This window comes from Gopherus evgoodei, chromosome 3, assembly GCF_007399415.2.
Source record: "Gopherus evgoodei ecotype Sinaloan lineage chromosome 3, rGopEvg1_v1.p, whole genome shotgun sequence".
NCBI classification, from domain to species: Eukaryota; Metazoa; Chordata; order Testudines; family Testudinidae; genus Gopherus; species Gopherus evgoodei.
This window is the reverse complement of record NC_044324.1, coordinates 34531455-34547647: the sequence shown is the minus strand read 5'-3', so window position 1 is coordinate 34547647 and position 16193 is coordinate 34531455. Positions and strand designations below refer to the sequence as shown.

The following is a 16193-nucleotide window of genomic DNA, read 5'->3' as shown; positions in this document are numbered from 1 at the left end:
GTACAGAATACACGTTGATTAACTAATTCCCTTCTCTTGAGTCCAAAATGTGCTTTTGGGGCAGCAAAAAAGCTGGAGCCAGCCCTGGCCCCATGCAATGGGGGGGCCCTGTGAAGCTAAGTTGCTCAGGCTTCAGTTTCAGCCCTGGGCAGCAGGGCTCAGGGCCTCAGGCATCAGCCCCATACGGTGGGACTTTGGCTTTCTGCCCAGGGCCCCAGCACATCTCATGCTCAAACTGCAGACTCCCTGAAACCTGCTTGCAGCCCCCGCAGGGGGGCCTGGAGCACTGGTTGAGAACCACTGGTCTAAAGCATGGTGCTTTTACAATTCAATGTGCCAACTGAAGAGACTGCGGAGGGGATTTCCCTGCCTCTGGTAAGCTTCATCCCCGTCTGGAAGTTGCTTAGCCATTCTTCTCAGGGATCATTTTTATTTCTCACAATAAATATACTTGCTGAACAGAAAGCAGTTGACAGATTCATAGGTTTTAAGGCCAGAATGGACCATTACGATAATCGCATCTGGCATCCTGCATAGCAACGATGGAAGAGCCTCTCACAATAATATGTGTTTTGCCTTTGGAATACACCAGGTTGCACAAAGAAGACTTGGTTTCAAAATAAAGGCTCCTGAGAAGAATGCCCCAATCCCACCTCCCCGTGCTTGAGTATGTGCGAGGGTGTCACAGGGGGTTATACACTGAGCTGGGCCCTGGAGAGGTGCACTTGAAGTCCTGTTTTACCCTAGCTGCGGCTCCCGGATTATGAGACGGCAGACCCCAGGGTGTTTTCAGGACACTTCAAGCACAGCCCCCACCCAGGCATACAACCCTCTCCAGAGCAGCCCATCCCCTGCTCCACTCTCACCCCCCCTTCCCGGGCATGCCCGCCTAGAACCCAGCCGCTCCCTCCCCACCCGTCCTGCACTGCCGACCCTGAGCGCGCCTATGGCTCGGAGCCCGCCGCGCTGCTCTTGGGAAACGCGCGGCGCCTCCTCCTCGCGCTTCGCTTCTGCTGCCGCTCGCGTCCGCAAGGTGTCGCCTTTTGCAGAGAAAAGCCTGGGCAGCAAGCGGCATTTTAATTATTTATTTACAATGTGGGGGAGGGGCAGCACTAGGGAGAGGGACGCGGGTGGGGGGGGAGCTCCTTTATTTATTTACTTTGCAATCTGCCTCCTCTGGGCAGCGCTGCCGTGGTGCTCACACCCCTGCCCCCGCCGGGCAGACTGGGCTGTTATTTGCACAACAACAGAATCAAGCCGACACCTTGGATTGAACCCTCCATAATGACTTCCTTTTTGTCCTGGCCGTGCCGGCGAAGCTCGCCGCCTAGATCTTCCCTTCTCTTATTAGCATCTGCTGCAAAATAAATCGCGCTGGCAACCCTGAATGGCTACAACTCTCTTAAAAAGGGGGTGGGGGGAGAGATACAAAGGAGCAGGACCCTAAAGGCACCCACCCGCCTCCTCCGCGCTCCATGCAAAGCACTGAATAGGCACATTACTGGTGCAATTACGACCCAAATCCCCCCCACCCGCCCCCTTACAAAGTGCATCCCCTCCCCAACTGCTCAGGGTGGCCGGGCGTGCAGTTCGGACTGTGCATTCTCTTTATTATTATTATTTATTTGCAAAGGGAATTGGACCTAATTCTCCTTGCAAAGCATAAAGAGCAAAGGGGCTTTTGGCGCCAAATACCAGGCACCTCCCCTGCTTTTATGGAAATTAGGGAGGTGGGGTTAAGCCTCTCTCTCCTCTCTCTTTTTCCTCCCCGGGTGTGTCAGGTTTTTTTTTAGTTAATAATATCCAAGAGCTTCAAAGGCAGCCAGTGACAGTCATCTGTCTGCAAGCAAAGGGTGAATGTGGAGGCTTAAGCCAGCCTTGGGGGACGAGCGGGCTGGCGCTCAATAAAGTGCAACATACAAGATCATCTGCCTCTTTTTTTTTCCTGCCCTCCTCCCCCTTTTGCAACACCACCCATCACCAAGGAGGAGGTAAGAAGAGGCAGCTGCAGGGACCGCGGTTGTAATAAGAAGGGAGAGCAACACCAAATAAATAAATAAAACCTCACGTTGTATTGGAGTTGCAAAACTAGGGAGGATGGGTTGGGGGGGAAATGCCGGGGCAGTTCAGTGATTTGAGTGGGGGGTTCACTGACCAGAGGGAAATCCTCAGGGTTTCTAAAGCTGTTGCATGGAGATCGCTGTATTTTGTACAAGTTTCGTTGCTTTGATTCATTTTAAACGGTTGCTATAGATTTTGTAAGCAGAAAAATGGTACAATAGTGGAAGTGGTCAGGGGGCGGGGCAGGGAGAGAGCAGCTGAGCTAGGCTCGTTTCATTGCATTTCATCATAAGGCTTTTTTTTTTAATGGAGATTTTCCTTTTGGTCTCAGTTTGAATGTCAGCTGTTTGAAACCCAGCAAACCGATTTTCCTGTGTGTTGCGCTAGCTGAGGTGACGGGGGGCACTGAACGCCTGTTTCAGACTTAAAAGGTTATTTTAAATGTCTGATGCAACTGGGCTCCGGTGCTGGAATGGGGTTGTGGTTACCTGGTCGGGGGCACAATTAAGGAATCTTCCGGAGGGAAAGGGGGATCGAAAGCTTAGTTTGTAGCAGGTCTCACTGAATGTAGTGGCAATGCGCAAAGTTCCCTTGTTTCATCTGCAGCCTTTCACCCCTTTGCTCAGTGTGCAGCTGAGCAGGAGAGAAACTTCCTGTACCTTTTTGGCATATCAAAAGGCTTTGTTAGCGCCGGCTTTGTTTTTTTAAATTGAAATTATTATATAAGGTTGCTGCATTTTGGCTACTTCCGATTTCCCCTCCACCCCCCGTGTGTTGTGCGCGGGTTTCTCTGAGTAGCTTTAAGTGAATGAACTGGCAAGCTGTAAAGTTGCACTGAGCCGCCTCTCCTCTGCCCCTTTTGCCTCCTCTTCTGTTCCCTTTGCACTGGACTGCAGATGACAAAAAGGGGGAAACTTCCACTATTTTTGTTGGCATATTAAGAGGGCTTTCTGGAGCGATTACGGTATCAAGCTTTGCATATGTGTACAGTATATTGGTTGGGTTACTCTGTGTTTGGTTCTTTGAAGCAGTTTAAAGAGCTTGCAATGTGTAAAGCTGCACAGATACCTCTTTGCAGCTCTCCTGTACCTTTTTGGCCTGTTTTGTTTTCCTGCAGAGCACAAGATTAAAACAGAAAACTTTGCATATGTGTGCACAGCTCGGTTGTTGTTGTTATTGTTTTGTCTGAGTGGTTTAAGCAATATTAAGGGAGTGAAATGTATTTCTCCAAATTTGCACAGTGCTTCCTGCATTCCTTCAACATTTTAATGATTATAGGCTTTACTTTTTTTTAAATTGAGAGGAAGACTATTGTATTAACAAATCATATTTAAATGTATTTTCTCCTGTTTTAACTAGTTGCTTATTTGGGATTTTTTATTTTCTTTCAGGTGTTGGGAGAAGTCTCTCTCTCTCTCTCTCTTTCTCTCTCTCAGTGGAAACACACTCAAACCTCCCTCTAAATAACAGCCCAACCAAGGAATTAGTAAAAGGAACCCAGTAATGCCAGGGATGGTCAGTAAAAACCCAGACCTCGAGTTTGACTCTTTGCAGCCCTGCTTCTATCCAGATGAAGATGATTTCTATTTGTGCGGTCCGGACTCTGCTCCCCCTGGGGAGGACATCTGGAAAAAGTTTGAACTGCTGCCTACCCCTCCTCTGTCTCCCAGTCGGGCAGGACTTCAGGAAAACCCCCCAGGAGGGGCCCCACTGCTATGGGGAGGGGTGGCTCTAGGGGGATTCCGAACCCGTGATCCTCTGGACTGGGCATCTGAACTGCTGCTTCTGCCCCCTGAGGCTGACCTTTGGGGAAGCACGGATGGAGGAGACTTATTGGAGACAGGCTTTGGGGAGAGCAGCAATCTCAACTCCATCATCATCCAGGATTGTATGTGGAGTGGCTTTTCTGCCCGCGAGAAGCTGGAGAGGGCAGTGAGTGAGAAACTACAGGGCAAAGTGGGAGCAGCAGTGGCACCAGTGACAGCTGGTGCATCCACCGCCACCGCCAGCCCTGTGGGCACCAACAGCCAAGCAGAGCTCAACAACTCTGTGTCAGAGTGTGTGGATCCTGCAGTGGTGTTTCCCTTCCCCATCAACAAGAGAGAGCCAGTGGCAGCAGCCCCAGCAACAGGAGGAATGGCTGGCATCCGGGTGAACATTAGTGGGAGCAGTGGGATCGCACAGGGGGCAGCAGCTGCCACCCAGCGCAGCAGCTGCCATTCAGGTGCTACCAGAGCAAACAGCAGCTCAGGAGATGATACTCTCAGTGACTCGGGTAAATACTCCGCTCATCACAGATTTGTTAGCCTGTGTACATATCCCCAGAGGTATTATGTGTGCATGGTTGTCCCACCCTCAAGTGCAGCTTTATGGGCAGCATCACCTTTATGATGCATCTCCCCTAACCAAAGGTACAGACAAAAGGAGTGAATTCATTGGGGCAGCCTTGCAAAATTCAGTTCACTTAGGGTGCATGTTAGTTTCTGGTCAAGTAAACTAGCATTAGTTGTTATTTATTATCATCCTGGTAAGGTGGGTGAGTAACGTTGTGCCTGGCTGGTACGTTATCATGAACATTTTGTAGGGCTGCCTTAGGCTGTTGGCAGTGAGAAAAAAGAAGGGGTGGTCTTTCTCTCTTCACACTTTCCTTCCTGTAATCAAAATTAAGCTCAGTCTTCCCTTTCCCCACCCCCATCTCTGCACCCATGTGGTCAGGAGACCAAAGAAAATAAATCAGTGATCCCAGGTCATGCCCCCTGTCTTTGTTTCTTGCATCTCTGAGTCAATAAAAAAAAAGATTGGGGGAAAGTTGGTGGCCATATGCCTTAGTGCCTGAGGAAGCCCCTGCCTTGAAGCGCTTAGGCAGAGAGGGAGAGGAGGGGTAAGTAAGGGCAGCTGAAGCGTGGGGGAGTGGAGTTGGGGAAGAACAAATATTGCACAATCAGTTCAGTGTAAAACACGGCAGTGATGTGAGCCCTTAGGACATGAGAACCCCTGCTGTTGAAGAGAGGGGAGGCTGGGAGAGAGTCCACCACCAGCAGATTCAGAAGAGGTCAAATAGATGTATAGTGCCACTAAAGTTAGTCTGGAAGAGGGGAAGCTTGAAAAATCCCAGACCACTCACATTTGCTTGTCTTTATTGATAAAAACATAACCAAGAACAAAACTTGTTGCTGTCCAAGTGAGTGTGTGTGTTTTACTCCCTCCCATTTCTAGCTGGTATATGGATTTGCCAGTAGGTGGCAGCATGCTTGTCCTAGGACATTACCTTTTGGAAAGGATTCCTTGAAGGAGACCCTTTGGCAGGCAGCTGATGGTAAAGCAGACAGTGTTATATAACTAAAGGGCATCTTATCCTGGGCATGTTTATACTTAGCAGATGCTGGATGAACTTTGAGTGGTTTTTTTTAAATCTTCTTCCATGCCAAAGCGTACCGTGTAGTTAATCTCAAACTTCATTCATGTGGCCAAATAAAATGCAGCTTATGCAGAATGTATTGTGTAGTAGTGCATTGACCATATAGTAAAAGTGTTTTTAGTATAAAACCATCCTGCCTTGTACATGATTTTGAAATGGCTAAGCAGTCTAATAATTTAGCGGGGAAATGTTTGATTTTGGGTTTTTGGATTAAGACAGGCAGAGGAAAATTTAGATGCAAAAAATTTCTCTCATGTAAAAACAAACTCCATCTCTAGTTGCAGAGAAGCCCAGTTCAGTTGTAAACACAGTTTCTCTCATGTAAATGAGTAAATCCATATGACCATCATCATAAACTTGATGATAAGCCTCCTGTTTCAAAAGGCTCACTGTCCCTTTAATGTCTGTGCCTTGACAGCTTTCTGTGAGGAAGCACTTCCTCCCAACAGCTGTCTTCTTGGCAGTAAACCAAAACATTGGCTTAAAGGGACTCTCAGACTGGAACAGCTTCACGTTCTGGAGCAGAACAAATCCAGCAATTGTTTAGTTTTCCAGCTCCTTTTTGATCAAGCCAGGGAGGTGGTGTGATTGTGGGTGTGTGTGCTCACATACATGTATGTTCTGTACTCCAATTTGTTGGTTAAAGTATAAATTAGGGCATTTTCTCGAATACTGTTTCCTCTAGTGTGTTTATTTGGGTTGCACCTTTATGGATCCTCCTATTGTACAGCTTAAAAGTGCAGAAAACTACCTGTTCTTAGGGTTATAATTTTAATTTAGCAGAGATACCCACTGATTGTGTCCAGATCTGAGTGTGTGCATAGTGTGTATATATTTATCTAGCTCCATCTATCTGCAGATAGTTAGTATATGCACCCTATTTTTATCCTTATATTTGTGCATATTTTGAACACTTAAATACTTATGGGTTGCCGTTTGTCCTGAGAATTCACACAGATATGTTACTAGTTTTTAAATTTCAAGGTCCTGTGTGAATATTTTTTGGAGAGAACAACTTACTTGCTTTATTTTACATTTTGTATTTCTAAAGATGATGACGAGGAAGAGGATGAAGAGGAAGAAATTGATGTAGTGACAGTGGAGAAGAGGCGCTCTTCCTCCAACAAGGCTGTTACTACTCTTACTATTACTGTGCGCCCTAAAAATGCCAACTTGGCGTCGGTGAGAATGCAGCAGAATGAACTGATTCTAAAGCGTTGCGCCCCGATTCACCAGCAGCATAATTATGCTGCCCCTTCTCCATACATAGAAAGCGAAGATGCCCCACCGCAGAAAAAGCTAAAAAATGAGGTGCCCCGTCCAGTAAAACCCATGATCCAACCAAAGTCTAAGAGTTCAAGTCCTCGAAACTCAGATTCAGAAGATAGTGAACGTCGACGCAACCATAATATTCTGGAACGTCAGCGGCGTAATGACCTGCGATCTAGTTTCCTCACATTAAGGGACCATGTACCTGAACTGGTTAAAAATGAGAAAGCTGCAAAAGTGGTCATCTTGAAAAAAGCCACTGATTATGTCCATTCCCTTCAGGCAGAGGAACACAAGTTATTGCTAGAAAAGGAAAAATTGCAAGCCAGACAACAGCAGTTGCTAAAGAAAATAGAACACACACGGACTTGCTAAACTTTTTTTGTCTGACTTGGACAGTCACTGCCATTTTGCACATTTTTGATTCTTTAAAAAAAAAAATTGTGTTTTTTGACGTTAAGAATGTTGGTTTTACTTTCAATCCAGTCCCTCAAGTAGTTAACAATCTGTGTTATCCGGGTACAGAGCACATGGATGTTCTTGCAAGGAGTTCAACAGACTGCCAAACAATGATGGACGGCCCTTGTATTTTTTCTTAAGAACTATAGATGTTCGTTAAAAGTTGTGAGCCTTTGGAGCTGCTGATGACACCTAGTTGAGTTTAAAAATGTTCATTCCTAATTTTTAATGGTGCTTATGTTCTAACAGATGTTACTTTAGGGGTTACCATTTGTACCTCTTTGGGAATTTTCTGTAAATACCATCTACACACTTGCCTTTTGTACATGTCTTGGGTTATGAGAGGTGGCTCTTGCTACCTGTATTTGACTGGAAGTTCATACCTAAGTACTGTAATACCTCAATGTTTGAGGAGCATGTTTTTTGTATACAAATATATTGTTAATCTCTGTTATGTACTGTACTAATTCTTACACTGCCTGTATACTTTAGTATGATGCTGATACATAACTAAATTTGATACTTATATTTTCGTATGAAAATGAGTTGTAAAAGTTTTGAGTAGATATTACTTTATCACTTTTTTGAACTAAGAAAACTTTTGTAAAGAAATTTACTATATATGCCTTTTCCTAGCCTGTTTCTTCCAGTTAATGTATTTGTTAATGTTTGGTGCATAGAACTGGGTAACTGCAAAGTTCTGTGTTTAATTTCTTCCAACGATGTACATTTAGTGCTGCGTCTTATAGCACTTTGAAATACCTCATGTTTATGAAAATAAATAGCAATTAAATGATGTACTCTTCACTATTTATTTATAAACGTAGTTATCCTCTTTTATTGTAAGTTGAATGGTGCCCATGAGACATGATTCCAGCCCTTCCTTCACTTACTATCACAGGATAGAGCGTACACTTCAGGAGAGGTGAGAAGCCAGCAAATTACCATTTCTGGTAACAAAGTAATTGTAATGGGAACAATTTTAATGTACTTGTGTCAATACACATGTTAGATCTCTTCTTTAATATTGTGAGCTCACTATGGGCTTAGCCGAAGCCCATTGAAGAGTCCTGTTGAGTTCAGTAGACTTTGGATCAGTCACTGAATGCACAGCACTTTCAGGGCTAGGATGCAATGCTGTTTTCCACCAGCTGGTGATCTGGCTTTCAGTGGCTGAGACATATGGTGAGAGCAGAATATCAGTGGAATAAACTACCATAGGGAGGAAAGAGAAGTGTCTGTGTAGTGAACCAGAATCTTGGGATCTGAGCCTTACTCTCTAATTCTGTTCCTTCCTTCTTATTGTGTCAAAAGCCATACCCCAAATGTTGGCCACCGTTTGTTAGGAGAGGCAAAATTTGTGCTGGTCTGTGGTTTGTATTGTATCTAAATGCCAAAGTGTCTATTAACAATGTTCAGCAATCAATTCAAAATCCCACTTCCGCTTAGGTAGCAGTCTTGCAGTGCTTGGCACTGAGCTGTGCTGTGTCTCAACACTTCCATCACAGGCTTGCAATGCTGCAGAAATGCCATTTCTGAAGCCTGGGGGCAAGAACAGAAGCCAAGCAGTGTGTATGCTGCAGAATCAAGATTGGCAGGTTGCTTTTTCCTCAGGAGCAGGAAGGGCGTTTTTGTGGTTGAGACAGGCAGGGCCGGTGGGTCTGTGAAATGCACTTGATCACTGGACCATAACCATTCCTAAGGAAGGTGTAGTGGTCCCAAGAGCTGCTGTATAAGTAGGCTTTGCAGAATTCGATATTTTTTTAAAAATAATTTTGACAGGTAATACCAATGTTTATTTATAAGCACTTTTTTATTTTTACTGACTTAAATTTTCATAGGTGCAGGAAATTATGGGGAGGGATGAGACAGGAAGAAGAGGGTCAGACAATAATTATTTAAAGACAGCCGACATTGAGATTCATTTTAAAAGTTAATGCTTTATAACCATTAAAACACAAATTGTCAACATCGCGTGTCAAAATATACAAAGTAAATATCTTTAAATCAAACTTTAAGAAGCTCTGATGCAGCATTTTTCTTACTTTGCCTATCTAGACATTTGATTATTATAGATGGAAATATTTTTTGTCCATGAAATCAACCTGTCCCCATATTTACCTGTAAAACTCGAACCCTTCCAAGCCTATGTATCAGCCAGGCTGGGCAAGATCTCCACATACAGCCCTTATTCTGCAACTGCATGGAGTTTCTACACTCCAACCAAACTCTTTATCAAAGGCAGTGAGAGTTTTGCTTAAGCAAGGACATCAGGGGTTGGAACTACTTAAGTATAATCCAGTAAATGTATAGGCACCAGAACCTCATCTGGTATAAACTGGTATAGTTCCATTGGCTTCAACCAAGTCTGCACCAACTTACACCATCTGAGGATCTGGCTGTCAATTTAGATGTGATTCAAGAGTTTATTCCAGAAATAAAATTCTCAGTGAAGTGAGGGGAGTTTTGTGGGCTAGGGAAGCTGGATCAGGCTCTGATCAAAGGATCAAAAGCTGGGGGAATAAATGTCACTTCATTAAATGTAATACACCTCTTCTTCGATATAACGCTGTCCTTGGGAGCCAAAAAATCTTACCTCGTTATAGGTGAAACCTTGTTACATCGAACTTGATTTGATCCGCCAGAGTGCGCAGCCCTGCTCCCCCCTGGAGCGCTGCTTTACTGCATTATATCTGAATTCGTGTTATATCGGGTGATGTTATATTAAGGTAGAGGTGTAGTTCCATTTTAAGTGTTATAATTTCTTTCAAGAAGCCAGTTCTGAACTGCAGCTTCTATTTTAATGCTTCATTAGTTCTTGAAAATAACATTCAAGATTGGTTGGTCAGAAATAAGTAAAGAGGTAAACGAGAAATGATTCTCTCATGCACACTACTTCAGTTGGTTTTGATTTAGGGCTTGTTCCAAAGCCCATTGAACTCAATGGGGGTCTTTCCCCTAAGTAAGTTTACTGAATTTCAACCATTCCAACAACACAAAATGATGTTACTAAAAAAAAAAAAGAAAGTCTGAAGACAAAAAAGTATTTTGCATAGACAACTACAGTCTCGTCCATGCTGGAGCACTTAGCTGTACTAGCTACAACTAGTTTGAAAACTGTTCTCAAGCCAGTTCTACTAGCAACTCCTGTTAGAATGTTGTTCTGAAGCACTGTTTGTGAACAGTCATAAGTAGCTTGGGTTTCATTCCCATAGGGAAAGAGAGTTTTTTCATACATCCATCCTATTGCCTTCCCCATTTCCACCAGCACAGCTTCTTAACATTATTGTGTAATCATGCTGAATATTAATGTAAAAACCATATTACAATTGTCATTGTTTGCATATGCTGTTGTACATGCTTACAAGCCATAATATAGGCAGCCATGAATCACTAATAGAAGTGGCAGTACCCATTTATTGGATATGCAATATACAGAAATATTTCCATTATTTATCAGAAACAATTGCTATCTGTTCTGTTTATATGACATGTTCATTGCTGTGGCATCTGAGAGAATAGGGATGAAGATGAGTGTAAAACTAAGATGTAAAGTGTTTGTTTAAAAATTGAGTACAAAAGCCCATTTTTAAGTGTCCTTTCTGGAAGAATGGGGGCCTGATCCTACTTCAGTTTAAGTATCAGAGGGGTAGCTGTGTTAGTCTGGATCTGTAAAAGCAGCAAAGAATCCTGTAGCACCTTATAGACTAACAGACGTCTTGGAGCATGAGCTTTCGTGGGTTGCATCTGACAAAGTGGGTATTCACCCATGAAAGCTCATGCTCCAAAACGTCTATTAGTCTATAAGGTGCCACAGGATTCTTTGCTGCTTTTACTTCCATTTAATTAAACATCTGGCCCAGCATGGTTAATCAATAGTCCTCTACATAGCACTACCACTACCCTTCTTTGGAGTTTTCTTTTAAATAACTTAGGGGCTCATACGCTGGCTTTCAAAATTGCAATAGGTGGCAATTTGGCAAAGACAGGTTTTGAGTTTGTTTTTACAACGTTTGGAAATCTAAGTTTTAAGGACTTTTACGTCAAAATGAAGAGGAAGGGAAAGACAGATTTAGAAAATAAGTTTTATTTAACAATAGTTTTATGAAGATCCTTATGCAGATGTAGACAATAGACAAACTACTCTTTCATGCCAATCTACAGAGTTTAGAGTTCCTAAGTACTCATTCAAATACTATATAGAGACACTCCATCCTATTCTGTTAATGATATACATGTTATATTTTCATGACAGACCACAACATCTCTGGAGGAGCAGTTACAAATGATCAGGTCTGTTGAACTGCTTGACAAATTCCAGTGGAAGGGCCAAATTTTGCCCTCGGGTCTACCACAGGACTGCATTTAATGCAGACCTTGTCCCTATCTATTATGGGGGTTAAGATAATGTTCTCTATGAGCAGGCTATCCCATAAATGCTTATTTTGAAACCAATGTGGCCAATCAGAAAAAGGATGCTGAACGACATGGACCACTGCTCTGATCTACTGTGCCAATCCCTCAGTTCTTGTTTATAGAACACAGATTTACCATTGCTGCTGACTGAACAAAATGGATTTCTCCCTAGTATGTAATACCTGAGTTAAAAATATCCCCCAAAGAACACTCCCCAGCCCCTGATTTTCTGCTTATTTTGTTAAAAATACAATTAAAACACATGGAACTTCAAACACCCAGAATGAAATGGTCCCCCATAAGGCAGTGTAAGCAAAAATTCACCGTTGGGAGAGCTTAAAGAAGTGAAAAGTGTTAATTGTATCATTATCACTATGTCATCTGTTGCTAATAATGCATGTGAAAGTACATTTCCTGGATCCCAAGTTGCTATTATAGCAATTTATCACCAAGTCATGGTAGAAATTGCTTGAGTTTTCATTACATGTATAATTCACACAAGGTACTGCTTGCATTATATGTGCTGATGAACCTAAACACAATGAAATTACTTATAAATGATATCAACTTTAAGTTTGAATTGCCTGATTTGTTACTGGTTTAAATCAGAAGATTAAAGTTGTTAAACATTATGTTTTTGTGTTGTCATAACTATAAAAGGAAGGGTAACAACCCTCCTGTATACACTACTATAAAACCCCTTCTGGCCAGAGGCACCAAAATCCTTTTACCTGTAAGAGGTTAATTAGCTCAGGTAACCTGGCTGACACCTGACCCAAAGAACCAATAAGGGGACAAGATACTTTCAAATCTTGGGGGTGAGGGAAGGCTTTTGTTTGTGTTCTTTGTTTTGTGGGTGGTTCGTTCTTGGGACTAAGAGGGACTGGACATCAATCCACGTTCTCCAAATCTTTCTGAACAAGTCTCATATTTCAAACTTGTAAGTAACAGCCAGGCAAGGTGTATTAGTTTATCTTTGTTTTCTCAACTTGTGAATGTTACCTTTGCTAGAGGGAAGTTTATCCCTGTTTTGTTATAAGTTTGAAACTAAGGCTACAGTGGGTTTCTCTGGGCTCTTTGAATCTGATTACCCTGTAAAGTTATTTTCCATCCTGATTTTACAGAAATGATTTTTACATTTTCTTTTTTAATAAAATCCTTCCTTTAAGAACCTGACTGATTTTTCCATTGTCCAAAGACCCAGGGGTTTGAGTCTTTGATCACTTTGTAACCAATTGGTTAGGATATTATTCTCAAGCCTCCCCAAGGAAGGGGGTGTAAGGGCTTGGGGAGATATTTTGGGGGAAGAGGAATTCCAAGTGGTTCTTTCCCTGTTTCTTGTTAAATCACTTGGTGGTGGCAGCGTACCAGATTTTAACCTAAGCTGGTAGAAATAAGCTTAGGGCTTTCATGCGGGTCCCCACATCTGTACCCTAGAGTTCAGAATGGGGAAGGAACCCTGATATGTGTGAATTTGCTTCTCTTTGATTTTACATTGTTTATTGTGGTCTTTACAAATCTATATTCAGGACTTTTTAATGAAAAGAATGCTTTGCATTTTTTTAATCTGAGGATCAGAAAACAGTTTATGTACAGTATTTATAGCCTCACAGCACCCTTGTGAAGTAAGTCTTGATTGCAAGGAGAACTGTAGGTTCTCAGTATTTCTGAAAATTAGATTTTAAGAATCCCACAGGAAGTCTATGGCAAAGCCAGGAATAAGAGGTGAAATCTTGGCATAGTGAAATTAGTGGGACTTTGCCCAGAATCTCATGATTCTCAGTTCAATGCCTTAATCACTGTGCCATGCTTGGTCCAATTTTTCCATTTCAGACGTGTGGGTGAGGTCAGCAACATTTGGCCTATCAAAAATAAAATGAACTCGTTGTCCAAAGATTGTTTGTATATGTTGTAAAGATAATTTTAATGTGTTGATTATCTACCACAGCTAATTTAAAAGTAAATCCATATCCAAATATAGCAAGCAGCATGACTGGCTATTGTTGGTCCTTTGAAGAAACTGTATGGCTGTAGTTTCTTGTACATGTGATTGCAGTGTGACTATCCTAAATAACAGAAATGTAAACCATACACATATAATAAAGAAAACCTGATTATTATTTGAACCCCAGATGTTTATTCCCCACTAGAATTACCACTGAATTACAGAGATCACCTATCTGAAATATCAAGTTAAATTTTTTGTACAGCTACCATCTTGGGAGACCCTATCTCTGCTGTGATGCCTACAAATCGTGACTATCTACCATTGGTTAGGCAAGTGGTGAACAGGCTTTTATTTTTAGAGTAAAATTGGATTGATATCCCCCTTTCCCTGTTTTGTTCATTTGTTACTGTCTGTCCAACATTTAGATTGTAAAGTCTCGGGGGCGGGGGGAAGGAGGGGCAGGGACTGTTATCTTTGTTACGTGTCTGTAATCATAGGGCTGCCCTTGAGAGACCATCAAGTTCAGCCTCTTTTGCTGTGGCAGGACCATGTATATCCTTGACTGGTGTTTGTCCAACCTGTTCTTAAAAACATCCAAGGGCAGGATTCCACAACCTTCTCCAGTAACCTATTCCAGTACTTAACTCTCTTTAAAATGAGAAAGTTTTTTCTTAATATCTAACCTAAATCTCTCATGCTGCAGATTCGGCACACTACTTCTTGTGTTACCTTCACTGGACATGGAGAACAATGGATCACCGTCCTCTTATAACAGCCATTAACATATTGGAAGATTATTTTCATGTCCCCACTCCATCTCAAGACTAAACCTACCCAGTTTTGTAACCTTTCTTCATAAGTCAGGTTTCCTAAATCTTTTTCCATATTTGCTGCTGTCCTCTGGACTCCCTCCCATTTGTTCACATCATTCTAAAGTGTGGTGCCCCAAACTGGACACAGTATTCCTGCTGAGGGCCCAGCAGTGTCAAGTAGAGTACCTACCTGTCTTACAAACAGCACTCCTATTCATACAACCCTGAAAGATATTAGCCTTTTTTGAAACTGTGTCACATTGTTGGCTTATATTCAAATTGTGGTCAACTATAACTCACAGATCCTTTTCAGCAGTACTACCATCTAGCCAGTTATTCTCCATTTTGTACTTGGCATTTGGTGTTTCCTTCATAAGTATAGTACTTTGCACTTGTCTTTACTGCTTTTCTTCTTGATGATTTGAAACCAATTATTCAATTTATCCAGGTCATTTTGAATTCTAACCCAGTCTTCCAAAGTGCTAGCAACCTCTTTCAGACTGATGTCAGCCACAAATTTTATAAGCATACTCTTCGCTCCATTTTCCAAACAATTAATGGAATAGTATTGGACTCAGGACAGACTCCTACAGACTCCACTCTATATATCCTCCCAGTTTGACAGCAAACCATTGACAACTACTCTTTGACTTTGGTTTTTCACCCACTTTATAGTAATTTCATCTAATAATAACAACTCCTAAAAAGCAGTTTTGTTTTGCAGTATAGACAGGAGTGAATCATGCTTTTATTCTGTTCCAGACAGTATGTCACCTTGGGACTTCAGCAGGGCAACAACACTGTTCAGAACCATAGTTAAAAGATGATTCATTACAGTCTACCCTGCAAGACCAAGCTATAGTTTAAGTATGTTAGGTGACTTTCTTGTGAAAACTGCATCCCTCCAACTTGGTAGTTGCTCCAGTGTTGATGGAGCTTTCAATATTGGAGTCAAAGTGGTAACTTCAAGAAAACTCCACAGTTCATTGGTTTGGCTCGGTATTAAAATGGTCTGTCTCACAGCTCTTTGTGCTTTGTAAGAATAAAACAGTGGTTGCAACTTTATTGGAATGGAAGAGTATAATTAATTTCTTTGATATAATCTTTCTATTTGCAATTGAGTAAAATAGGTAAATAGCTATTGTCTTCATTTCGCTTCCTAGATGTACAAAATAGTGATTAGTTAGTATTCAAATGCTCCAAATGTGATTCACACACCAACAGAGAAAAGGTAAGGAGTTCAGGAATGGTGCAAAATAAGTGGTCATACTAGTACATCTAACGTTTCTGGAACAAATCATTTTATACATGTATAAAACAGCATGGAATTTACTTACTCAATGAGTAACTTTTGCTTGCACAAAGACAAGCTGTTATATTTAGGCATGGCCATAGTTTTTTAGTATAACAAAGGTTTAGTAGTGAATGTCTTGTAGTTAATATTGGAGGAGCTCCGATAACGTTGAGCATTGATGTGTGAAGAGATTTCCTTTACAACCAAGAAGACTAGCGAACAATTGTAAAGCATGTAGATGTTCTCTTTAACTCTAAGTCCTATGATCCATCTTAAAATCTCCTTGAAATGTTATGTTACATTTTCTTTCTAGTACATCTATTTTGTTTTCTAGGATTCTTCTGAAGAAAACAATATTAATGTGTATTACAAAGTTGTCCGTACATTGGTCAGGTACCATACAGATTGCATGGGACAGTCCCAATCCTTTATTTTACAATCTAAACTCAGGTAGCTCATAACAGGTGAGTGTAACAAAAGAGCAGAGGAATTGGGGTGCTGAGGATGAGGATAACA

The 16193-nt window shown here is 41.9% G+C and overlaps 1 protein-coding gene across 3 annotated transcripts; it reads left to right on the top strand.

The window, feature by feature from the left end:
• The first annotated feature begins 1782 nt into the window (after positions 1-1782).
• MYCN (MYCN proto-oncogene, bHLH transcription factor) lies at positions 1783-7979 on the top strand. Of its 3 annotated transcripts, none has more exons than XM_030555393.1 (3): positions 1783-1991; positions 3453-4336; positions 6531-7979. In XM_030555393.1, the coding sequence occupies exons 2-3, from the start codon at positions 3565-3567 to the stop codon at positions 7121-7123; spliced, it is 1365 nt and encodes a 454-aa protein (XP_030411253.1). In that variant the 5' UTR covers positions 1783-1991; positions 3453-3564; the 3' UTR covers positions 7124-7979. The 3 variants fall into 3 exon arrangements, with proteins under 3 accessions (XP_030411253.1, XP_030411254.1, XP_030411255.1); XM_030555394.1 differs by lacking the exon at positions 1783-1991 and adding an exon at positions 2336-2492; XM_030555395.1 differs by lacking the exon at positions 1783-1991 and adding an exon at positions 2934-3025.
• Positions 7980-16193: the final 8214 nt, after the last annotated feature.